We start from the raw sequence: 26,306 nt of genomic DNA on the forward strand, positions 1-26,306 counted from the left end.
ATGCGGGGAGCTTAGCTGCCATATAAAATAACTCGGGGGGGGTGGGGGTGAAGGGAGTTTGGCGGCGACAGGAAGTAAGGGGGGGCCCACAGGGAGCTTAACGGGCTGCAGGGAAGAGCTCCACAGGATGCGTGTTTGAGACCTCTGACTTACAACCATGCAGCCTCGCTCCAGTCAGTAGGATTGCACTTCTGTACAACACTTAGTTTGTTCTGAGGAAGGAAAATCTAGTCTTCATTTTGTCTCCCACAAGCAGAGAGTTGCTATTTTACTTCCACAATTGCTTATTCTATAAAACATTTAGAATAAGGACACTAGTTACTGAAAAGTGATTATAATACTTTGTACTTTGACAGCTCCATCCACCATGGAATCTCAAGTGGTTCACCTGTTTCTGTTGTCCTTAAATCCAGATCCTCGGTATGACATACTTGCCTGTCTGTCCTCCGGAGAGGATTAATGTGCTGTGAAGCTGACTTTCAACAACAGGTTGGGGGGTGGGAGGGGGGTGCGGCTGATATACACGTGTCAATCCATTTTGCTATGTTCTTTGTACATGACCTAATCTGAGAATTGGGAGCAGAGTATGCTCAGCACCCCAGAAATACAGGGAACTGGGGTAGCGGAAAGAAAAATGGATTTCACAGATTTTGCTGCTTTTAAAGTTATTCCCACAGATTGCTGAGACCTTGTCAATTCTCACCAGCTAATCAAGATAAAGGATGGTAGGAAACCCTTTGTGTGACACTGATCATCTAATAGGTACTGGTCTTTTCTCTGAATCACCAATTGACATCCCAACGTGATCAGAGTAGTCAATATGCTTGTGATGCTGTACCCCATAATGCTTTATGGGAATATGACATAACTGGAATATGTTTTGTGCTGCCTCTGCCACGTAACATATCTCTGTAAAAGTTATGGTCCACTATATCTACTCATCCTATTTGTAAACATAAATCATTTTGTACTTGAGGTTAAGAATATTGGCTGTATACTTGTTGCTTGATTTTTAAGCAAGCTTTGTGAGCCATTTGGTCAGCTTCTTTAGGAAGGAATTCACAAGGGTAAGTACCCGATGAGGAAGAACTCGGGGACAATGCATCTTGGAATGCTCCAATCCACATAAGAAGTCTTCCTGGAGACATACAAGATACCATGTGAACAATGGCTTCTGCCTGTAAAGACCGAGTCATGCATGGACATGTGACTTGCCCAGGTGACTCCAGAACTCCATCTTGGAGCTGGACTTTGCATAGGAGTGAGGAGGGGGTCTCCACCCACAAGAGAAAGTCTATTTAAACCCCTGAGAGCCCCCTCCATTTGGTCATCAGCTGGCTAAAGAGGGTGCCTCTCCACCCCCCAGGACACTTGGAAGAAACTGAAACAAAGGACAGTAACTACAGGGGGTGTGAGTGATTGCTGGACCCAGGCTAAAAGGAGATTAGTCTGTAAAAGGGAGCATTCTGGAACCAGTGAGGATCTTATCTGTATTCAGTTTGATTTGACATAGATTTGTGCATTTTATTTTGCTTGGAGACTTACTTTGTTCTGTCTGTTACTACTTGGAACCACTTAAATCCTACTTTCTCTATTTAATAAAATCACTTTTTACTTATTAACTCAGAGTATGTATTATCACCTGAGGGAGCAAACAACTGTGCATCTCTCTCTATCAGTGTTATATAGAGGGCAAACAATTTATTAGTTTACCCTGCATAAGCTTTATACAGGGTAAAACGGATTTATTTGGGTTTAGACCCCACTGGGAGTTGGGCATCTGAGTGCTAAAGACAAGCACACTTCTGAAGCTTTGGGGCAAGTAATTCAGACCCTGGGTCTTTGTTGGAGCAGATGGGAGTGTCTGGCTCAGCAAGACAGGGTGCTGGAGTCCTGAGCTGGCAGGGAAAAACAGGAGCAGAGGTAGTCTTGGCATATCAGTTGGCAGCTCCCAGGGGGGTTTTGGTGATCCAATCCATGTCACAATACTACTGGGATAAAATGTAAAAACCAAGGTCTTGATCACTTATTTATAAAGATCTCATGGCACTTTTTGCGTGAGTAAAGCAACGACAGTAGCCATAGTACCATGGGCAAAGAGCCGTTTTTCAAAGGGACGCTATTAAGGGCCCAAAAACAAGCTATTCCGATGGTTAGGAAAGATAGAAAATGTGGCAAAAGACCACCTTGGCTTAACCACGAGATCTTGTGTGACCTACAAAATAAAAAGGCGTCATATAAAAAATGGAAACTAGGTCAGATTACAAAGGACAAATATAGGCAAATAACACAGGAATGCAGAGGCAAGATTAGAAAGGCAAAGGCACAAAATGAGCTCAAACTAGCTATGGGAATAAAGGGAAACAAGAAGACTTTTTATCAATACATTAGAAGCAAGAGGAAGACCAAGGACAGGGTAGGCCCACTGCTCAGTGAGAAGGGGGAAACAGTAACGGGAGACTTGGAAATGGCAGAGATGCTTAATGACTTCTTTGTTTCGGTCTTCACTGAGAAGTCTGAAGGAATGTCTAATATAGTGAATGCTTACGGGAAGAGGGTAGGTTTAGAAGATAAAATAAAAAAAGAGCAAGTAAAAAATCACTTAGAAAAGTTAGATGCCTGCAAGTCACCAGGGCCTGATGAAATGCATCCTAGAATACTCAAGGAGTTAATAGAGGAGCTGTCTGAGCCTCTAGCTATTATCTTTGGGAAATCATGGGAGACGGGGCAGATTCCAGAAGACTGGAAAAGGGCAAATATAGTGCCCATCTATAAAAAGGGAAATAAAAACCCAGGAAACTACAGACCAGTTAGTTTAACTTCTGTGCCAGGGAAGATAATGGAGCAAGTAATTAAAGAAATCATCTGCAAACACTTGGAAGGTGGTAAGGTGACAGGGAATAGCCAGCATGGATTTGTAAAGAACAAATCGTGTCAAACTAATCTGATAGCATTCTTTGATAGGATAACGAGCCTTGTGGATAAGGGAGAAGCGGTGGATGTGATATACCTAGACTTTAGTAAGGCATTTGATACGGTCTCGATGATATTCTTATAGATAAACTAGGAAAGTACAATTTAGATGGGGCTACTATAAGGTGGGTGCATAACTGGCTGGATAACCATACTCAGAGAGTAGTTGTTAATGGCTCCCAATCCTGCTGGAAAGGTATAACAAGTGGGGTTCCGCAGGGGTCTGTTTTGGGACCGGCTCTGTTCAATATCTTCATCAACGATTTAGATGTTGGCATAGAAAGTACGCTTATTAAGTTTGCGGACGATACCAAACTGGGAGGGATTGCAACTGCTTTGGAGGACAGGGTCAAAATTCAAAATGATCTGGACAAATTGGAGAAATGGTCTGAGGTAAACAGGATGAAGTTCAATAAAGATAAATGCAAAGTGCTCCACTTAGGAAGGAACACTCAGTTTCACACATACAGAATGGGAAGAGACTGTCTAGGAAGGAGTATGGCATAAAGAGATGTAGGGGTCACAGTGGACCACAAGCTTAATATGAGTCAACAGTGTGATACTGTTGCAAAACAAGCAAACGTGATTCTGGGATGCATTAACAAGTGTGTTGTAAACAAGACACGAGAAGTCATTCTTGCGCTTTACTCTGCGCTGGTTAGGCCTCAGCTGGAGTATTGTGTCCAGTTCTGGGCACCGCATTTCAAGAAAGATGTGGAGAAATTGGAGAGGGTCCAGAGAAGAGCAACAAGAATGATTAAAGGTCTTGAGAATATGACCTATGAAGGAAGGCTGAAAGAATTGGGTTTGTTTAGTTTGGAAAAGAGAAGACTGAGAGGGGACATGATAGCAGTTTTCAGGTATCTAAAAGGGTGTCATCAGGAGGAGGGAGAAAACTGTTCACCTTAGCCTCCAATGATAGAACAAGAAGCAATGGGCTTAAACTGCAGCAAGGGAGATTTAGGTTAGACATTAGGAAAAAGTTCCTAACTATCAGGGTAGTTAAACACTGGAATTGATTGCCTAGGGAAGTTGTGGAATCTCCATCTCTGGAGATATTTAAGAGTAGGTTAGATAAATGTCTATTAGGGATGGTCTAGACAGTATTTGGTCCTGCCATGAGGGCAGGGGACTGGACTCGATGACCTCTTGAGGTCCCTTCCAGTCCTAGAGTCTATGAGAGCAACTCCACGTATTACATTCTGCCTCACTCAGTTTCCAGTCTCTGTCTGGAGTTCCTCTTCTCCAATTCTGTCCTAGACCCTCTCTAAACTGGCTTCTGTTCCTGCACTCAACTGAAACTGCTCTCAAAAAAGTCTCCAATGACCTCGCAGCCAACTCTCAGAACCAGTAATCCATCCTCATCCTCCTTGACCTTTCAGATGCCTTGGACACAATCGACCATGCTCTTGTCCTTGAAATCTTGCCCTCTCTTGGCTTCTATGACTCTGTTCTCTCTTGATTCTCCTTCTAACTCTCTAATCACTTCTTCAGCATATGCTTCAGAGGATCTTTCTCATCCCCCTCCTCCAGCTTTCTGTGGTGGTTCCATAGGACCATAGGATCCTCTTCTCCCTCTACATCTTATCACTGGGTAATCTCATCCCCAAACAAATTCAACTACCATCTTTATGCAAATGATTCACAGATCTACCTGTCTACTCCAGACCTGTCTCCTTCTGTCCACATTAAAATCTCAGTCTGTCTCTGACATCTCCTCCTGGCTAGCTGTCAGCTCAACCTCAACATGGCTAAAAAACACAGCTCTTAGTTTTCTCTTTTGCCTCTCCCCAGAAATAAATTCACTCCCCATCCCCAGCTCTTTTTCTTGATTCCTGTGGAGTGCACCACCATCCTCAGGCCTGTAATCTGGGTCTCCTCTTCGACTCAGACCTCTCTGTAGGTCCTCACATCCAGGCTATGCCTATGTATTGCACATTCTTTTTGCACAACATCTTTGAAATACAGCCTTTCCTATTCATCTGAACAGCTAAAACTCTTTCCAGGCTCTCATCATCTTGCATCTTAAAATTAATGGAGATATCTTATCTCCTAGAACTGGAAAGGACCTTGAAAGGTCATTAAGTCCAGCCCCCTGCCTTCACTAGCAGGACCAAGTACTGATTTTGCTCCAGATCCCTAAAGTGGGCCCCCTCAAGGATTGAACTCAACCCTGGATTTAGCAGGCCAATGGTCAAACCACTGAGCTATCCCTCCCCGCCTTGATTACAGCAACATCCTTTTCTCTGGCCTTCACGAATACAATTTTCCCTCATTCACATCCATTGAAAATGCTACTGCAAAGATCATTTTCCAAGCCCATGGTACCCTTTTCTTTGCATCCCTTCACTAGCTCCTTCTTGTCTATTGTATCAAACATAAGCTACGTGTCATCTTCCCAACCTGTCCCCACACTACCTATCATCTCTCATTCGCCCACGAGTTAAATTTTCAAAACAAGGCACTAGAGAAATGTAAGGGCACTAATAATATGCTGCAGGGCTAGACTGACTGTTCTCACTGGTCTACTGGGATTTGCACAAGATAAATACTGCATTCTGAAATGTAGCTAGGTATTCTTTTGATTTGCAACAATTTCATTTTGATATTATATTTTACAGAACACAGTGAAAAGCCAACTAAGACAGAAGCATAGGGAATGAACCCAGGTCCTGTATAAAGTGCTTTTAAACATTTTCCCTTCACTCATTCTTGTACTGCAGCAGAGAAAGTCCATGCCATATAAAGAGACAGTGGATTCTCTCTGAGAAAAGAGCTGTTATTTCCTCTACAGACAAATATTAGATTGTTATTTCAGATCAATAAGACGTGGAACTAAGGGAAGTGGGTCCGACGGAGTGGGTATTCACCCACGAAAGCTCATGCTCCAATACGTCGGTTAGTCTATAAGGTGCCACAGGACTCTTTGCTGCTTTTAAAGATCCAGACTAACACAGTTACCCCTCTGATAAGGGAAGTGGGTTACCTTACATCATCCCCCTCCATAATAATTAGATATTTTGTATTTCTTGCAATTTTCCCCAGCCCCTGCTCACCAAGAGCCTCTGCTGATCCAGAAGAGGATGTCACAGAAACTCTTCTTTTGAGAAGGTTCTCAGAATTCTCTGTACCTGAAGTCTTCACTGTGTCTGACATTTAAGAACAGAACAAAGGTTAACACAGACTTAAACACGTAGTACACCCCAACAAAATGAAGTACGCTGTGAACAGGTGCCTTCACCCACCTGCTCTCAAACACAAGGCACATACTGTGCAATGTCTAAACATATCACCTTAGGATTTGATTTTATTAACAAGTAAGCAAAAGGAAGAACAAAATACAGCTCAAACCCTCTCACTAAGCTTGGCTCCTCTGAAGGTTATTCCTTCCAAAGTGCAGCATCCACACTCTAGATCCTTCCTCAATTTGGAGAGTCAATTCCACTTCCCTCATATTTGGATGAGTTAATCAACGACCTGCCCCAATGACAGGATTTTAGGTATTGGACTGGAACTCAGGGAACCTGAGTTCAATTCTTGGCACAGCCCTCCAGTATAACTGTGGGCAAGTCACAGTCTGCTTGGGCCTCAATTCCCCCATCTGTGAAAGGAAAACAATACCACTGCCATACCTCAGAGAGGGCACTTAGGATAAATTCAGCAATGTTTGTGTTACACTCAAATACTGTAATGACAGGGGTCACAAAAGTATAGTGACAAATGGCAGAACCCCATTCAATATTACTCTGCAGGATCAACACCTGCTAATTGGGCAAGCTGTTTCAGGCGCTGAAGAATATAGAAATTAAGAGGAGGTTACTCATCTGTACAGTAAAAAATGGTTACTCACCCTTTATGTAACTGTTGTTCTTCGAGATGCGTTGCTCACATCTATTCCAGTTCAGTGTGTACACGCACCGCATGCATGGCTGTCAGAAACTTTTTCCTAACAGCTACCTGTTGGGCTGGCTGTGGAGCCCCCTGGAGTGGCACCGGTATGGCGCTCTATATACGATCCTGCCGGCCTGACCCCCCTCAGTTCCTTCTTCCAGGCTACTCCAACAGAGAGAAGATGGGGGAAATGGAATAGATATGAGCAACACATCTCAAAGAACAACAGTTACAAAAATGGTGAGTAACCATTTTTGCTTCTTAGAGTGCTTGCTCATATCAATTCCTGTTAGGTGATTTCCAAGCTTTACCATGGAGGTGGGGTCAGAGTCAAGGTAGAAGAACCGCTCTGCCGGAGGCCGCATCGTCCCAAGATTGGTGGACAATGGCATAGTGTGATATAAAGGTGTGCACTGAAGACCACGTGGCAGCCCTGCAGATCTCCTGAAGAGGTACGTGGGCCAGGAAGGCTGTCGACGAGCTTGCGCCCTCGTGGAGTGAGCTGTAATAGTAGGAGGAGGAACCTTCACAAGTCATAATAAGTGCGATGATATCTGCTGGGAAGATACTGGCAAACCTTTCATCTGCTCTGCTAAAGCGATAAACAACTGGGTTGTTTTGCGGAACGGCTTACTTTGGTCTATATATTCCAGCGAATGCAGCTGCTGTTCACAAGGGCCGGCATGCGGTTCTGGGTAGACATGGCTAACATGAAAGCAGGACACAACCTTGGGAAGAAAGGCCATGTGAGATCTAAGCTGCACCTTGTCCTTATGAAAAATCATGTACGGAGGCTCAGACATGAGGGCCCGTAGCTCTGACATGAGTCATGCCAAAGTGATGGCCACCAAAAAAACAACCTTCCACGAAAGGTAGAGGAGCAAACAGGAAGCTAACAGTTCAAAGGGAGGACCCATGAGGCGAGAAAAGACTAAATTAAGGTCCCAGGCCAGAACAGAGGGCTTCATCGGTGGATGAATCTTTTCTAAACCTTTCAGGAAATGTCCCATAATGGGATGCGCAAACACCAAGCACCTGGAAACACCGGGATGAAAAGCTGATATAGCTGGGAGATGGACCTTGAGAGAACTGAATGCCAGGCACTGGTCTTTCAAGTGCAGGAGATAATCCAGGATACACAGGATTGAAGCCTGGAGTGGAAGGACCTGCCTTTGGGCACACCAAATAGAAAACCTCTTCCACTTCGCTTTGTAAGTGGCTCTAGTGGACGGCTTGCAGCTCTCCAGAAGCACCTGCTTCACTTAGTCCGAACAGGCAAGTTCTGTCTGGTTCAACCACGAATCTTCCAGGCCATGAGGTGGAGCGACTGAAGGTCCAGGTGAAGGAGGCGGCCATGATTCTGCAAGATGAGGTCGGGAACAAGAGGCAGATGTACCGAGGACTGGACCGACAGGTCAATGGGGATGGGGGTACCAGCACTGGTGAGGCCAAGCTGGAGGCATCAGTATGACATCCACCTTATCCCTGCAGACCTTGAGAAGCACCTTGTGGATGAGTGGAAATGGTGGGAAGGCATATAGTAATTGACCAGCCCGTGGAATCAGAAACGCATCTGCAATCGAGCCTGGGCTGTGATCCCCAGAAGGAGAAGAAGGTTGGATACTTCCTGTTGGCCCACGTGGCGAACAGGTCAATTTGGGGAAATCCCCAACTGCGGAAGATTGAGTGGATGATGTTCGGATGAATCAACCACTCATGCATAAGGAACTGTCTGCTCAGGCTGTCCGCCAACACGCTCTGAATGCCCATCAGGTATGAAGCTTAGAGAAGGATGGAGTGGGCTGGACAAAATTCCCCACAGTAGGAGGGCTTCCTGACAGAGGAGACAATCGGGCTCCACCTTGCCTGTTTATATAAAACATGGCCGTGGTATTGTCCGTGAGCACCACTACACAGTGACCTTGCAAGCAGGGGAGAAATACTTGGCACGCAAAGTGGACCGCCCTGAGCTCTTTGATGTTGATAGGCAGAGCCAGTTCCTCTACTTGCCATAAGCCCTGAGTTGTCAGGCTTCCGAGATGCACTTCCCAACCCAGTGCAGATGCGTCCGTTACCAGAGTCTAGGTGGGTTGGGGAGAGTGGAAAGGAACCGCGGCACTCACCACGAGGAGGGGTCAAGCCAACATCGTAGGGAATCTAGGTATGCCTTGGAACGGTCAGCACCATGTCCAGACTGTCACAGCCTAGGCGATACACGGACGCAAGCCATGCTTGCAGAGGCCTGAGTCGCAATCTGTCATGCAGAACACCATGTGGCCCAGCAGCCTGAGGCACTGCCTCACCGGGGTGGTGAGAAAACTGCAAAGGCTGCTGATTATCAGTGAGAGGGCCAGACACCGCGGCTCTGGGAGGAATGCTCTTGCCTGATTGGCATCGAGGACTGCCTTGATGAACTCTATTCTCTGAGGTGGGTTGAGGATGGATTTGCTGACGTTGAGAATGATGCCTAGGTGTTCAAATGTGTCTCTGACAATTTGCACCTGCGATTCTACCTGCTGACAAGAGCGGCCTTGGAGGAGCCAGTCATCCAGGTATGGGCAGACATGCACATGATGGCGACGACGAAAGGCTGCCACGATCACCATGCACTTGGTGAAGATGTGAGGAGCCGTGCAAAGACCAGGAAAGCCATGAATTGATAATACACCTTGTTTACCACGAAGTGGAGGAACCGTCTGTGAGATGGGGTGATAGATATGTGAAAATGGGCGTTCTTCATATCGAGGGCAGCATACCAGTCTCCCGGATCCAGAGAGGGAATGATTGTGCTCAAGGAGATCATGCAGAACTTAGGCTGACGATTAACTTGTTGAGTTCCCTTAGGTCCAGAATTGGTGTCAGGCCTGTCTTTCTTTGGGGACGAGGAAGTAATGGGAGTAGAAACCCTTGCCTTTGAGCTCCTGGGGCACCTCCTCCACTGCTCCTAGACTGAGGAGGGTTTGAACCTCTTGAATGAGAAGCTGCTCGTGAGAGGGGTCCCTGAAGAGGGACCAGCAAGGGGGAATGGAAGAGTGGGAAGGAGCAGAAGTGGATAGAATATCCCACCTCTACTGTGCACAGCACTAATGTAATAATAAGGGGCCATGCACAGTAGAACATAACATAAAAACATAAGAATGGTCGTACTGGATCAGACCACAGGTTCACCTAGCCCAGAATCCTGTCTGCCAATAGTGGACAATGCCAGGTGCCCCAGAGGGAGTGAACCCAACAGGAAATGATCAAGTGATCTCTCTTTTGCCACCCATCTCCACCCTCTGACAAACAGAGGCTAGGGACACCATTCCTTACCCATCCTGGCTAATAGCCATTAACAGACTTAACCTCCATGAATTCATCCAGTTCTCTTTTAAACCCTGTTATAGTCCTAGTCTTCACAACCTCCTCAGGTAAGGAGTTCCACAAGTTGACTGTGTACTGTGTGAAGAAGAACTTCCTTTCATTTGTTTTAAACCTGCTGCACATTAATTTCATTTTGTGGCCCCTACTTCTTGTATTATGGGAACAAGTAAATTACTTTTCCTTATTTATTTCTCTACATCACTCATGATTTTATATATCTCTATCATATCCCCCCTTAGTCTCCTCTTTTCCAAGCTGAAAAGTCTTAGCCTCTTTAATCTCTCCTCATATGGGACCCATTCCAAACCCATCATTTTAGTTGCCCTTCTCAGAACCTTTTCTAATGCCAGTATATCTTTTTTGAGATGAGGAGACCACATCTGAATGCAGTATTCAAGATGTGGGCATACCATGGATTTATATAAGGGCAATAAGATACTCTCTATCTTATTTTCTATCCCCATTTTAATGATTCCTAACATCCTGTTTGCTTTTTTGACTGCCACTGCACACTGCGTGGACGTCTTCAGCGAACTATCCACGATAACTCCAAGATCTTTTTCCTGATTCGTTGTAGCTAAATTAGCCCCCATCATATTGTATGTATAGTTGGGGTTATTTCTTCCAATATGCATTTACATTTATCCACACTAAATTTCATTTGCCATTTTGTTGCCCAATCACTTAGTTTTGTGAGATCTTTTTGAAGTTCTTCAAAGTCTGCTTTGAGCTTAACTATCTTGAGCAGTTTAGTATCATCTGCAAACTTTGCCACCTCACTTTTTACCCGTCTCCAATCTGAGAATTTACCATTTATTCCTACCCTTCCTTCCCTATCTTTTAACCAGTTCTCAATCCATGAAAGGATCTTCCCTCTTATCCCATAACGACTTGATTTACATAAGAGCTTTTGGTGAGGGACCTTATCAAAGGCTTTCTGGAAATCTAAGTACACTATGTCCACTGGATCCCTCTTGTCCACATGTTTGTTTACCCCTTTGAAGAACTCTAATAGATTAGTAAGACACAATTACCCTTTACAGAAACCATGTTGACTTTCACCCAACAATTTATGTTCTTCTACGCGTCTGACAATTTTATTCTTTACTATTTTTGCAACTAATTTCCCCGGTACTGACGTTAGACTTACCCATCTGTAATTGCCAGGATCACCTCTAGAGCCCTTTTAAAATATCTTCCAGTCACTGGGTACAGAAGCCAATTTAAAGGATAGATTACCAACCATAGTTAATAGTTCCGCAACTTCACATTTGAGTTCTTTCAGAACTCTTGGGTGAATGCCATCTGGTCCTGGTGACTTGTTACTGTTAAATTTGTCAGTTAATTCCAAAATCTCCTCTAGTGAGACCTCGATCTGTGACAATTCCTCCAATTTATCACCTACAAAAGCTGGTTCAGGTTTGGGAATCTCCCTAACGTCCTCAGCCATGAAGACTGAATCAAAGAATCCATTTAGTTTCTCTGCAATGACTTTATCGTCTTTAAGAGCTCCTTTGGTATCTCGATCGTCCAGGGACCCCACTGGTTGCTTAGCAGGCTTTCTGCTTCTGATGTACTTAACAAAACATTATGTTATTACCTTTTGAGTTTTTGGCTAGCCGTTCTTCAAACGCCTCTTTGGCTTTTCTTATTACATTTTTACACTTAATTAGGCAGTGTTTATGTTCCTTTCTATTTACCTCACTAGGATTTGACTTCCACTTTTTAAAAAGATGCCTTTTTATCTCTCACTGCTTCTTTTACATGGTGGTTAACCAATGGTGGCTCTTTTTTAGTTCTTTTACTGTTTTTTTTAATTTGGGGTATACATTTAAGTTGGACCTCTATTACGGTGTCTTTGAAAAGCATCCATGCAGCTTGCAGGGATTTCACTCTAGTCACTATACCTTTTAATTTCTGTTTAATTAATCCCCTCATTTTTGCATAGTTCTCCCTTCTGAAATTAAATGCCAGAGTGTTGGGCTGTTGACGTGTTCTTCCCTCCACAGGGATGTTAAATGTTATTATATTATGGTCACTATTTCCAAGCAGTCCTCTTACAGTTACCTCTTGGACCAGCTCCTGCGCTCCACTCAGGACTAAATCGAGAGTTGCCTCTCCCCTTCTGGGTTCCTGTACCAGCTGCTCCAAGAAGCAGTCATTTAAAGTATCGAGAAACTTTGTGTCTGCATTTCATCTTGAGGTGACATGTACCCAGTCAATATGGGGATAATTGAAATCCTCCACTATTATTGAGTTCTTTATTTTGATAGCCTCTCTAATTTCCCTTAGCATTTCATCGTCACTATCACTGTCCTGGTCAGGTGGTTGATAATAGATCCCTACTGTTATATTTTTATTAAAGCATGAAATTACTATCCACGGAGATTCTATGGAACATGTGGATTCATTTAAGATTTTTACTTCATTTGATTCTACATTTTCTTTCACTTATAGTGCCACTCCCCTCCTCTCCCCCCCACACAACCTGTTCTGTCCTTCAAATATATTTTGCACCCCGGAATGGTTGTCCCCCATTGATTGTCCTCACTCCACCAGGTTTCACAAGGCACTCTAGTTCACCCATATTATTTAGACCTCTAGTATTTATATACAAGCACTTTAAAAAATTATCACTGTTTATTTGTCTGCCCTTTTCTGATGTGTTGGATTCTTTTTTATGTGAATGTTTCTTGTCTGATCTGGCCCCTAGATTATCCTCTTCCATCCTCTCCTCCTGACTAAAACCTACAGAATCTCGATCAATAGACTCTCCTCTAAGAGAAATCTCTGTCCAATCCACGTGCTCCTCTGCAGCAGTCGGCTTTCCCTAATCTCTTAGTTTAAAAACTGCTCTGCAACCTTTTTAATGTTTAGTGCCAGCAGTCTGGTTCCACTTTGGCTTAGGTGGAGCCCATCTCTCCTGTATAGGCTCCCCCATCCCAAAAGTTTCCCCAGTACCTAATGAATCTAAAACCCTCCTTTCTACACCATTGTCTCATCCACGGATTGAGACTCTGAAGCTCTGCCTGCCTACCTGGCCCTGCGCAGGGAACTGGGAGCATTTCTGAGAATGCCACCACAGAGGTCCTGTATTTCAGTCTCTTCTCTAGCAGCCTAAATTTGGCCTCCAGGATGCCTCTCCTACCCTATGTCATTGCTATCTACATGTACCACGACCACCAGCTCCTCCTCAGCACTACACATAAGTCTATCTAGATGCCTCGAGAGATCCACAATCTTCGCACCAGGCAGGCAAGTCAGCATACGGTTCTCCCAGTCATCACGAACCCAGCTATCTATGTTTCTAATGATCGAATCTCCCATTACTAACACCTGCCTTTTCCTAGTGACTGGAGTTCCCTCCCCCGGAGAAGTAACCTCAGTGCGAGAGGATACCCCAACACCATCTGGAAGGAGAGTCTCAACTATGGGAAGATTTCCCTCTGATCTCATGGACTCCTCTACTTCCCTGGACCTTTCATACTCCTCAACAGCCCAGGGGCTGTCTGAGCGGAGTGGAGACAATTCTACAGTGTCCCGGAAAGCCTCATCAGCATACCTCTCTGCCTCCCTTAGTTCCTCCAGTTGCATCACCCTGGTCTCCAAAGCCCATACAGTCTCTGAGGGCCAGGAGCTCCTTGCATCGAATGCACACACACACCACCTCGCACAGGGCAGGTAATCATACATGCTGCACTCAGTGCAATAAACTGGGTAGCCCCTACTCTGCTGCTGGGCTTCTGCCTGCATTCTCTCCTACAGCCACCTATTTAATAAAAGATATTGTTCAAATCAAGAAGTTTTGAATATAGTTTAGTTTACAGGTTTTAAAGAACAGCAAGTGAACCTTCCCCCTTCCCACTCCCCTTCCAAACTCCCCGTTAGCAGCCCTGGTCGCAAAGCTCCCTGGTCGCTTGCTCACTGCTTTTGTAAAGCCCTGGCCTTCTTGACAGCCCCGCCCACTAACTAAGACTCAGCCAATTAACAGAGCCTTCTAGCTTTCAAACCTTACTTTGAAGCTCACAGCTTCCAACTGCCAGCCACAGCACGCGGTCCTTCAAACAAACAGACAGACAGACAGAAGCGGGATAGATGGTTCAGGAAAGGAGGATAAGTGGACTGATTGTGGACTGGTAATCTGACCTTGTGTGCACCTTCAAAGGGGGCACTTAGGACCTGGAGGGGGCTTAGACTATCCCTGGCCCTGCCCAGGAGGCGGGCGTGATGGCCTACACTGACTACATCTATTCTTCCTGCAGGAGAAGTCCTGCCTGGACCAAACGGGGAAAGACCACTGCTGGGTGGTCTGTGGTTTGAAAGGCTTCCTTTGGGTCACCAGGGTATGCATGCTGAGGGACTTAATGGTGTTACAGGAATCCTTCAGGCTAAGCAATCTAGAGTTTGTCTGCTCAGCAAACAGGCCCTGGCCATCGAATGGGAGATCCTGAATTGTTTGCTGAATTTCTGGGGGGAGACCCGAGGATTGGAGCCAGATATTGCATCTCATTGCGATACCCGATGCCAAGGTACGCGCTGCCAAGTCCATGGCATCCAAAGAACTTTGGAGGGAAGCCCGGGCTACTATTCTGCCCTCCTCAGCAATGGCTCCCAGACTCGGATGGAAGAAGCTCTTTGGACTTTTGGACTGCAGACCACTAGTTATAACTGTACCAGTTCAGGATCGCAAGCTGGCTAGCAATCCGGAGAAAGGCCCTCCATTGAATAAACCTGTCTCCCAAACAAATCAAGGCATCTCTTGATTTGGGTACAGGCCCCTGCTGACCCTGCCTCTCTTTTTCATTCACCACCTCCACAACAAGAGAATACGGAGGGGGATGAGTGAATAGATATTCGTACCCTTTAGTAGGGACAAAGGACTTCCGTTCGGGCCCTTTGGCCATAGGGGGAATAAAGGCAGGCATTTGCCAAATAATTTTGGGATTAGACTGGATTGTCTTTAGCATGGGTAAGGCCATCCTAGAGGGACCCTCTGGTGCTAGGATGTCCAACACAGGGTCCTTTTCTTCTATCACCTCCTCCACCTGGATGTACATATTTAGGGCCACCCTTTGGAGGAGTTCAGGCAGGACCCTGTAGTCCATGGGTGGTAGACCGGATGTGGAGTTACCTGCCACCGCCTCGTCAGGAGAGGACAAGGAAAACACTACCGGCAGGACTGGTTCCGTGGCGGCCTCTGGCTCCTCCGGGATCAGCTCATCCCGAGCCCCAGCTGTAGCCTCCACTGGAGGTGGGGTTAGATCCAGGTTTTGCGAAGGATCCTGAGGCAGGCAGCTGATGGTTGCTTCCGGAAGGCAAGACGCTGAACGGGACAGTGAGGGAGCGCCAGGGGGGCCCCACATTGGGCCTGATGGTACACCCAAGTGGTCCAGAATTGCCACTAGGGTTACCAGTGGGGCAAAGAAGCATCCTGTCTAAGACTTCCCGGCCCAGATCTGGGCACTTCCGATGCCCACAATGCTCTGCCTGACCTGAAGGAGGTGGACCTTGAGCAGGATGGCCTAGGGGGAGCGGTGCGGGACTGCCCCATGGCAGCTTCCTCCTTCTTGAACGGGCAGGATGAGTGCCGTGGGGAATAACAAGGGTCGGACAGTGACCGGCAGTGTCGGTGTGGGGAAAGGCGACGAAATGCGGAGCGATGCCGTAGAGTGCAACAGTGCCGAGATAGGATGCAGTGCCACGACAGAACGGTATCACGACCGAGGCCCTTGCTGAAGCAGGGACCATTATCCGGAATGGGATCTGGAAGGGCGCCACGAATGGGACTGGTGCCACGCTGGGGAGTGGTGTCATGTCAGGGAGCGGTGCCATGTCGGGGAGCAACGACTAAGAAGTGCAGTCTGAGGTTGATGTGAGTGGTACCACGAGGTCACAGACTGGGATCCAGACCTTGAGCAGGACCACAACCTATCAGTCGACGACCACCTCAAGCAGGAACGGCTCTGAGGGTCAGGGTTGCCAGACCAGTCCCGCGAGTCGGACCTTTGCCATGAGTCAGACTGGAGTGGGGCATATGTATGGCACCAGGACTCAGAGCGACACAGAGATCCTGCTTGGGGGCAGATGGCCCAAACATAGCTGGTTTGTCTCTTGAAGATGCCAGGCCTCAGGGTAGTGGAGATCCCAAGACTGGAGACTTGGGCGCCATAATTTCTATAAGCCACCTAGCGGCCTCAAGTGTCCAGTGTGGAGGGTAACATGACCTCCACCTGCAGCCGCAGGGAGTCCAGGAGCACAGGGCTTCCTGGGGAGACAGGGGGCCCATGGAGGTTGAGCCCTACAAGAAGGTCTGTAGGCCCATGCTCCCCAGCATGCCCTGCCGAGGCTGCAGTTTCTGAATCAGGCCGTTGTGGAGGCTTGTCCTGCTTCTTGTGGGCAGCTGGCGAGTGGGAGCGGTGCTGAGGGGAACGCTTCTGGGTCCTGGGAGACCACTGACCCTTGGGAGGGTGTGCCAAGTCCTTTTTTGGTGCCACGGACGACACTGCCAGAGGAGTGCTCTGCACTAAGGTGTTCAGGGCCAGGTCCTGCTGCAGACGGAGCAGTTGTTTTAAACTAATGTCCCTCTTCTCTAGTGTGAGGCTTGAAGGCCATGCAGATCTGCCTGATGGGCTTCTCCCAGATACCGGAGATAGGAGTCATTGGGGTTGCCCATGGGCATAGGCTTGGCACAAAAGCTGCAGAGTTTGAAGCCCTGGAACAGCATGCCCCAGAGCCCTGCGGGGCACTCGTTGAAAGGGAAAACTCCCCAACCACTAAAGACTACAATCAACAACTATAAAAGAATGATTAACTAACAATGGGTAACCATACACAAAGATAAGCAGAAGACCTAGGGATTAGTGGAGCACTTGCAAGCAAGAGACCACTGTTCCAACAACTATCACTGGCAGTAAGAAAGGGTGTTGGCCCAGCAGGGTCGTATATAGAGCACTATACCAGCGCCACTCCAGGGGCTCCACAGCCGGCCCAACAGGTAGCTGCTAGGGAAAAGTTTCCAACAGCCATGCGCACACACCTAACTGGAATTGATATAAGCACTCAAAGAACTACTGACATGCTTCGAGATGAGCGTCGCTGTGGGTGCTCCACTCCAGGTGCTGCTGTGCCCCTGCGCCTTCACTCAGAGATTGTTACAGCAGTACTCTCGCGGTGCCTACTTCACGTGCCGAATGTGCCTCAATAATGCGTGCATGCGGCCAAGGCTCCTCAGTTCCTTCTCTACAATGGAAAATCGCTCCAAACTCTGAAGTAGAGGGGAGAAGGGTGGGTAGTGGAGCACCCATAGGGACAATCATCAACCTCCTCTTTTTTGAAAAAGATGTCCCTGCAAGTGCTCCACTCCAGGTGACTGAAAAGCAGTATCTCTTAAGGAGGTAGGAACTTCAGATCCGGTAAGAAAGCTGTAGACAGCACAGCTTGGCCATGTGTGCTCCCCAGCCCGTGAGGGAAGCATCTGTGGTAATTATAACAGAGGGGGACTCCTATATGAACAGAACTCCGGAACAGAGGCTGTGTGGAAGAGTCCACCATGTGAGTGAGTCCTTGACTTTGGTAGGTATGGATAGAAGTCTGTTTAGGCTGTGCATAGGCTGTAGACAGTGGTCATCCAACTCTGCAGGCACCACATGTAGAGGCATGCATTCTTGACCACAAAAGTGCAAGAGGCCACATGGCCGAGAAGTTGCAGACAGTCCCAGACAGTGACCTGCGGGCTGTTTTGCAACTTGGTGACAAGATTCTTTATGGTGTTGAATCTGTTGGATGGGAGAGATGCAAGTCCGGTTGTGGAATCGAGGTGAGTGCCTATGAACTCTAGACATTGAGTAGAAGTAAATGTGGATTTGGTTTTGTTTATTTGTAGGCACAGACCCTGGAAGAAATCGATGGTTATCGGTGTGGCTTGGATGGCCTCCTCAAAAGTCTGTGCCTTGAGCAGGCAATCATCCAGGTAAGAAAAAATTATGACTTTTTTCCATAGGCGCCGTTGCCACCACGAGAATCTTGGAAGAGACGCGGGGTGCTGTTGAGAGGCCAAAACGCAGAACCCTGTACTGGTAGTGATTTGAGCCCATAACAAATCTAAGAAAATGCCTGTGGGCTGGGCATATAGTTACATAAAAATAAGCATCCTGCAGGTTGAGGGTTGAAAACCAATCTCCCTGCTCCAGCGCTGGAATTATGGTTGTGAGGGTAACCATTTTGAATTTTTGCCTTTTGATGAACTCGTTGAATCGCCTGAGATCAAGGATGGGTCGCCATCCCCCACTTTTCTTTTCTGTCCAAAAGTAGTGGGAATAAAAACTCTTTCCCCTGTGCTGACCGGGCACCGTCTCGACTGCTCCTATTTTAGATGATGATGAACCTCTTGGTGGAGCAAGTGGTCATGAGGGGGTCCCTGAAGAGGGATGGGATGAGGGTAGGTATGGATAGGAAGGGGATGGAATAGCCCAATCGGATAACCTCTAGGGCTCATCTATCCATAGTGAGGGCTCGCCAGTTGCAGTAGAATGGGAGTAAATGATGACCAAAAAGTTTGATGGGAAGTATAAGCGCTGGAGTGTGTGGGAGGTCTTCTATACCCTTGACCAATGCTTCAAATCTGTTTATTAGATGGAGGGGGTTGGGATGGTGCCGATATTGTGGGGCACGGTTGTTGATGCCTGGGATTCTGGGGGTGTTGCTGTTGATGGTCATATGGCCTCTGTTACTGCTATGTAGGCCAGATATTGTGGGCACTCGTAAGGTTGATACAGTAACTCCCCACTTAACATCCTCTCACTTAACATTGTTTCAATCTTACGTCCCCGCTCAATAACAGAACATGCTCCATTTAAAGCTGTGCAATGCTTCGCTATAACGTCATTTGGCTGCCTGCTTTGTCCACAGCTGGCAGCCCTCCGTATTAGCTCCCCATAGTGCTTCCCGCCCGCCAGCAGACCCCGCAAATCAGCACCTTGCCCCTCCTCCCGCCGTCTCCTGCCCACGGCAATCAGCTGGCTTGCAGCATTCAGGAGTGAAAGGGGAAGAGCGAGGACTCAGTGTGCAGGGTCCCCCCTCCCTCTCCTGCCTCCTGCCCGTGGCAGAGTCTGCACTTCTCCCTCCTCCCTCCCTCCCGCCCCCTGAACGTCACAAACTAGCTGATTGCTGCGGGCAGGAGGGAGGGGAGGGAGAAGCGAGAACGTGGCGCGTGGAGTAAAAGGGAAGAAAGGAGGAAGAAGAGGCAGGTTAAGAGTGGGGGCTTGGGGGAAGAGGCGGCGTGGGCGGGTCGAGGGTTGAGCCCGACCCTGGTGCCTGCAGAGTAGGAGAAGCTGCCGCTGCTGCTGCGCAACGTGCTTCTCCTAGCCTACAGCACCTTCAGCCTCCTTGCCTGCCTCATTGTCTCCAGTGCCAGTGGGCTGTGCCTGTGTGGGGTAAGGCGGAGGCACTTCCCAACTATAGTACTGTACTGTATGACAAAAAAAATTTCCCTGGAACCTAACCCCCGCCCCACCCACCATTTACATTCATTCTTATGAGGAAATTGGATTCATTTAACATTGTTTCACTTAAAGTCACATTTTTCAGGAACATAACTACAACGTTACGTGAGTAGTTACTATACCTATATTGTCTTCTTCTAGGTGCCGATGTTTGGATGCCTAGTGATCTGAGCGTCACTCTGGAATCCTTCATGGTGTGTAGCACCTTGTTGGTTTTTGCTGCAAATAACTTCTTGCCATTGAAGGGTGTTCTGTATATTGCATGGGAAAGAAGAGGTAAACCACGAAGCCCAATGCATCACTATGGTAATCGCAGTGGAACTGGCAACTGTGTCTGCAGCATAGAGAGCAGTTCCGTGCAAGAAATAATCTGCCCTTCAGAGACTACTGTTTTGAATTGTTGTCGCTTGTCCTCTGGGATGTAATTTAAAAAGTCCATGAGTTTCCCGAAATTTCTGTGATCATATTTGGCTGATAGGGCTGCACGGTTTGCCACTCTAAATTGTAGCGTGGATGACGCATAAACTTTGCAGCCGAGTAGGTCCATTCTTTTGCTGTCCTTGTCAGAGGGAGTGGACTGGAAATGCTGCTGTTTGTTCTTTTGGTTGGCTGCTTCTACTACCAGTGAATTTGATGCTGGGTGAATGAAAAGGAATTCTGGGCCCCTGGAGGGGACATAGAATTCTACTCTACCCTTTTGCAGGCAGGGAGTATGGTGGCTGGGGTTTGCCAGATATTCTTGGCAGGGTCCATAATGGCTCCAGTAACAGGTAGGGCAACCCTGGAGGAGGCTGAAGGTTGTAATATGTCAGTCAGCTCATGCTGAGTCTCTGACACTTCCTCCAGAGTGATCTTGAGCTCATTAGCCACTCTTTTGAAGAGGCCCTGAAAATGAGTAAAATCATCCAATGTTGTTGGGGGTGGGGGCATGATAGCCTCTTCTGATGAGGTGGATGAATTATTATTATTTGGAGAGGGTTCAGGTGCCTCCTCATCTGCATGCACCATTGCAGGTTGCTCCTGTCTGTCTGTCGCAGAAGTGTGGACAGGTACAGGAGGAGATCTAATGTCGCCTCCGTGTGGGCTATACCAGCTACTGATGTGCCTGCTGTACGACCCTCATGGGTTCCAATAATGCCATTGTCCAGGGAAGGGCATGGGTGGTTCCATCCACAGGTGTCCATATCAGGGTGGTAAGTCTTTGGAATATGAACCCCTTGGTCCCATGCTAGCAGGAGTGTGAAGGGGAAAGGAATGGTATGGGGAAAAAACTCCCTCCAATTAATTGTCCTCATCACTAGAAAAGTGAGAGGAAATAAGGGATATCTGTCAGTGCCGTGCCTATGGTCCTAGTGAGAGACCAGTACCAAGAAATGGGGAATCTGGAGCTGGCGAGATTAGCAAATTGCTGGAATGAATAAATTGTGGTGCCAAGATAGAAGGAGCCCAATATATAGCGCTGGGTGCGGCAGCAGTGCCGTAAATTTGGCCGATGCCGACTGGCACGGTGCCATATGAGGAATCATAGGTGGTTGAGGTGTCAGTGCCAGGACAGCAACTGGCTCAGCTGAATAGGCACTGGGTCCTTTGTGGTGCTGTGCTGCACTATATTAGAAGAGGCAGACAACTTGAAGCCTGTAGCCTCAGCACCAGAGCGGTACGTACTGGCAGCAGCTGGGGTACAGATGGTGCAGGAGGTGCCTGGAGTAACGTATGTGATGAGCCGCGGAGCAGTCAGCACCAACAAGACAGACCTGGTTGGAGACCATTTGGATACCAGCTGGTCTCTGTGAGGTGGTGAAGCTGGCCGTTTTTCTGTTGTTTTCTTGTCCTTGGTGAACTTAGGAGGTCTTTGTATCAAGTAGGACTCCTGACCTAGGTCAGAGGCAGGTCTGAGGGACTTCTCCATTAGAATTAACTTGAGTCTCAGGTCTCTGTCCTTTTGTGCCCTAGCCTTCAGTTTACTGCAGAGAGAAGATATTTGGGGGATGTGGGACACCCCCAAACAGCGAACACATTGAGAATGGCCATCAGAGATAGGGATGGCCTTTCTGCATGTAGTGCATCTCTTAAAACCTGATAAGCCAGGCATAGTATAAACTGTCTAACTGACAGAAAAAAACTGGGAAGGGGGAAATGAAACATCTGACTAAAAAACCAAACTAGATAAACTGTATAAACAACTATCTATCTGTCTAAAGCGAGAAATAATTGAGCGAGACGGCTGAGCTCTGTCTCAGGCTGGGGACGCTAGAGAAGGACCCGAGGAGCCCGGGCCGCACATGTGCGCTATTGAAGCACATTCAGCATGTGAGGCAGTCATCGCGCATGTGTGGTCTGTATGAGTACTGCTGTAAAAATCTCCAAGCGAAGGCACAGGAGTGCACCAACACCTGGAATGGAACATCTACAGGGACATCTCTCGAAGAACATTTCGTTCTGTAAGAAAGATTCAGACACATTAACTTCTCAGAGCTGAGGTTGAAGGAAGCAGAACACAAAAATCGACCCAAATAAGGTTGGAAGATGCAATTTTGAGGGATTTAAAAAGCCTAAATGCTCCCTTAGTGACTCTTGCCAAAGGAAGATGACTTGCACAACCATTCAAGATGGAAGCCTGCTTCATTCTACATGCCACCATTGCTACATCATAGCCATGTGATGCTGCTCACTACTTAGCTGCCTTAATTTCATTTCTTCTAGGTAAACTCTAGGGAGGTCTCTTAGCTCAAACCCCTTCATATTTGTAGGGTATCTCCTGCTACTACTTAAGTCAGGTAATTCTCTTATAGTCTCACAGCATATTCAATTAAAATTAAAGAGTACTCTGGTCTTGCAAATATATTCATGAAATAATAATTTTTAAAAATTAGGCTTGGTTTTTCTTTTTCAAGATCTTAAATCAAGATGGTTCATATTAAAGATTCTCCAAAGACTTGGGATCTGTATCCAAAATGTAAAGACATTTTCCGTCTACCTAAATCAAACAAGGCTGCTGATACACAGCACAATACTGTGCTGCCCAGAGCATCATCAAAGGCGCTCTGTACACACTAACACAAACGTTACCTGTTTCTGAGGTATCCCCTGCTTTCTCCAACTTTTCTCCCTGTTCCTCCTCCGATACATTAGACAGTTGTCTTTTCACCTCTTTGTTTGAACTTCCTCCAGATGTTACACTTGCCACAGATATCAATGGAATGGCCTGGCTCTCCTGAGGGAAATGAGAGATGAAGATTTACACAGATTCACATGTGTACACAGTTTCCTGTGTCTCGCTGTGCTGCATATGGAGCAGATTATAGGTTAGGATCTTTAAAAAGGGTGAGATAACTGTAGTCTCTTTGAATAACACATCCAAAGCAGGAAAGCCCAATGTCATCTTTGTGCAGCAAAACCTAGGTTCACAGGTACTCTGCCGCCAACGTAACATCATTAGTCAGGCATACCTCTTCTTTCTTATACTTTTCTCAATCTCACCATACACACAATATATTTGTACTCTCTCTGATGGGGTGTAGCGGGCATTTGATGCCCCCTGCTGGAGGCGCTACCACCTTGGCACACCCCATCCAAAGGTGGGGCTGGGGTCATGGGGGGTGTGCAGGAGTCAGGGGAAAGGGCTGAGGAGAGTGTGAAAGGGGTGCAGGAGTCAGGGCAGAGTGCTGGGGTCATGGCGGTGCTCCCAGCCCCCTACCCTGAGCATCTCACAGCAGGAGGTTGGAGAGGGTATACCCTAATTCCACCCCCTTCCCCAAGACCCCACCCCTGCCTCTTCTCCACCTCCTCCCCTCTCCCCACGCCAGCAAACAGCTGATCGGCGGCAGGGAGAGGGAGAGAAGAGGGAACGCAGCATGCTGGGGGAAGAAGTAGGGGAGAGAGGAGCTTGGATGCCAGCAGAGCCCGCCCTCCTGCAGCAGGAGAGAGCCCCAGGAGCCAGCAGCACCAAGCTTCTGCCTCCAGAAGAGAGTGGGCGGAGGAGAAGAGCAGCCAGGCCAGGGCCCCTTCGGAGCATGGGACCGATGCCATGGTGCTACTGGTGCCATGGTAAATCTGGTACTGCCTCCAGTGGCTAGAAGGGTCAGGTGCATGCCAAAGCTAATCAGGTCCCAGCAGGCTAGACAAAAACTAAAATTAGACTGAGCTTGCTGTGTGAGACACTCCACTGGTTCAGGCTAACCTGTGACATTCCCATTAGCTCTGCAGAGCCTCTGAATTTATGAGAGAGAGATTCTAACTCATACGAGCAAAACTGTCAGCTAACTTCCAATTATTTAATCTTTGCTACTGGTGATAAAGGAAGAGACAGCAAGAGCACTACCTGAGATTCTGTAATGTTAGCACTTAGAGAAATTTTAAGATTGCACACTGAGCAAATCTGCTATGGAAACAAAAACAGGAGAGATGAGAAAAGGAGTCCCCAAAGTCACTTTTCTAACCACACAGATTCAACTGAGCATTGTGCATCATTCTTTTTACACACACACACACACACACACAAACTTCACAGTTACTGCCTGGAATAATAGTTACAAGCTATGCCAAGAAATAACAACAATAGTACACACACTATATTATAGGTCTGCAACATGCAGTGAGCTCAGGCATAGAATCATAGAATATCAGGGTTGGAAGGGACTTCAGGAGGTCATCTAGTCCAACCCCCTGCTCAAAGCAGGACTAATCCCCAGATAGATTTTTGCCCCAGATCCCTATATGGCCCTCTCAAAGACTGAACTCACAACCCTGGGTTTAGCAGGCCAATGCTCAAACCACTGAGCTATCCCTCCCCCATATAACCATATTAAAGAATGCACATATTCCCAGGACACAGTATAACAGCCTGCTCATTTAAATGATTACAGGGAGGTGTGGACGTCGATTAATAATGCTTTTCATTTTAAAGAAGCCATATGTGACGCTGCACTCCATAATGTTTTATGGAAATATGCTTATGAGTGTAAATATGATGCAACTGGAATGCGCTATATACAAAAGGTCTCTGATAAGGTACCATTACAAAGCTTATAATCTATGGAGTGTGTTCATCCTATTTGTATGTATGTATCCTTCTTGTATCTGACACTAGAAATATAAAGTATAACTCTGAGGTACTATTGTAATTATGCAAAGTGTGGGCCACTTCTGATCGTTTAGAATCTTGATGGCTCCCATTGACTAGGACAATTGGTTGTAAATGGCTCTGTTTACTTGCAGGCCTTCCTGTGTTTGTGTAAGCCAACCCAGGCAGAATGGTGGAATTCATCTTAAACCTGCTGCTTTTCCATTTAGAAAGAGGGGTGGGGATCCAGAGAGACAAAAGATTCCAGCCTTGTACCAAAGCAATAAAAGGGGGTGGAGCAGAAGAAGGCAGCGGCCGTCATGAGAACACCTCTGCTTTTCACCTAAGATGCCTGCTGGAATTAATAAGGACTGTACTAGGGGAAAGGACTGGGCCCAGACTAGGAAGGAGTCTAGTCTGTGAAAGAAGCTTATTGGAATATCTTTAAGGGTGAGATTTACCTTAAACCGTTTCTTAATGTATTAGGCTCAGACTGACGTGTTTTGTTTTATTTTAGTTGGTAACTTACTTTGTTCTGTCTGTTATTACTTGAAGCCTCTTAAATCCTACTTTTTAAACTTAATAAAATCACTCTTGTTTATTAATTAACCCAGAGTAAGTGATTAATACCTGGGGTAGCAAACAGCTGTACATATCTCTCTATCAGTGTTATAGAGGGCGGACAATTTATGAGTTTAATCTATATAAGCTTTATACAGAGTAAAACAGATTTATTTGGGGTTTGGGTGCTGGAGAAAGGTGACCTACTGACAAGTTTTTGGTTAAAGTCTGCAGCTTTGGGGGCATGGACCAGACCTGGGTCTGTGTTACAGCAGGCTTGCGTGTCTGACTCTACAAGGCAGGGTTCTCAAGTACCAAGCAGGCAAGGAAAATGGTCTCAGAGGTAATTCCAGCATGTCAGGTGACAGTCCCAAGGGGGTCTGTGTGACCAAATCCATCACACCATACTATCAAATATTTAGTAAGATCCCCAAGTTAATGAGAAAATGAGTCAATGCATATTCTGACCATGCTCTTCAGGGTCCAAGATAAACCACAAGGCAGACTTGAGTCGGGTGCAAAAGTCCACACAGAGTTTACTGAAGCAGGTTCTAACCCTTCCTGGGCAGGGGTTCCCTGCAACAGTCTAGTTAGGGCCTTGACAGGCCTGTCCTGGATAGCACAAACAGCCCAAGAGCCCTTTTTATAGTAAAGCAAAGAAACAGCTCCAAAAAACAATAGTCCTGTGCCAGACCTATGATCCTCCGGGGGGTTCTGGCAGACAGTAGTCTCTGCAGAGGTTCTGAGCTGGTCCTTTCCTCAGGAACCAAAGGACAGGAGTCTGTGCTCCTTGCTGGTCAGCCACCTACTGAGCTGTTCTCTTCCCTTTTAATTACCCCCTGCATCACCAGACAATGAGTGCAGGTGAGGCTGAGTGAGCCCATTGCAGCTCATTAACCCTTGCTTGCTCAGAGTGGGGTTAGTATGCCCTCATCAAACACACATACAGCCATGAA

The 26,306-nt window shown here is 46.9% G+C and overlaps 1 protein-coding gene across 7 annotated transcripts in view; it reads right to left on the reverse strand.

The window, feature by feature from the left end:
- Nucleotides 1-26,306, reverse strand: part of PNPLA7 (patatin like phospholipase domain containing 7) — a 415,290-nt gene that overhangs the window by 306,217 nt on the left and 82,767 nt on the right. For 6 of the 7 annotated variants that reach the window (XM_050926463.1, XM_050926465.1, XM_050926460.1 and 3 more), the window contains 2 exons: nt 22,797-22,941; nt 6,030-6,122 (listed from right to left, as the gene is read on the reverse strand). In XM_050926463.1, the coding sequence (XP_050782420.1) occupies nt 6,030-6,122; nt 22,797-22,941 (238 nt within the window). The remainder of the gene's footprint in view (nt 1-6,029; nt 6,123-22,796; nt 22,942-26,306) is intronic. The other variant, XM_050926462.1, reaches the window with a different exon arrangement.

Source organism: Gopherus flavomarginatus, chromosome 17 (genome assembly GCF_025201925.1).
Source record: "Gopherus flavomarginatus isolate rGopFla2 chromosome 17, rGopFla2.mat.asm, whole genome shotgun sequence".
NCBI classification, from domain to species: Eukaryota; Metazoa; Chordata; order Testudines; family Testudinidae; genus Gopherus; species Gopherus flavomarginatus.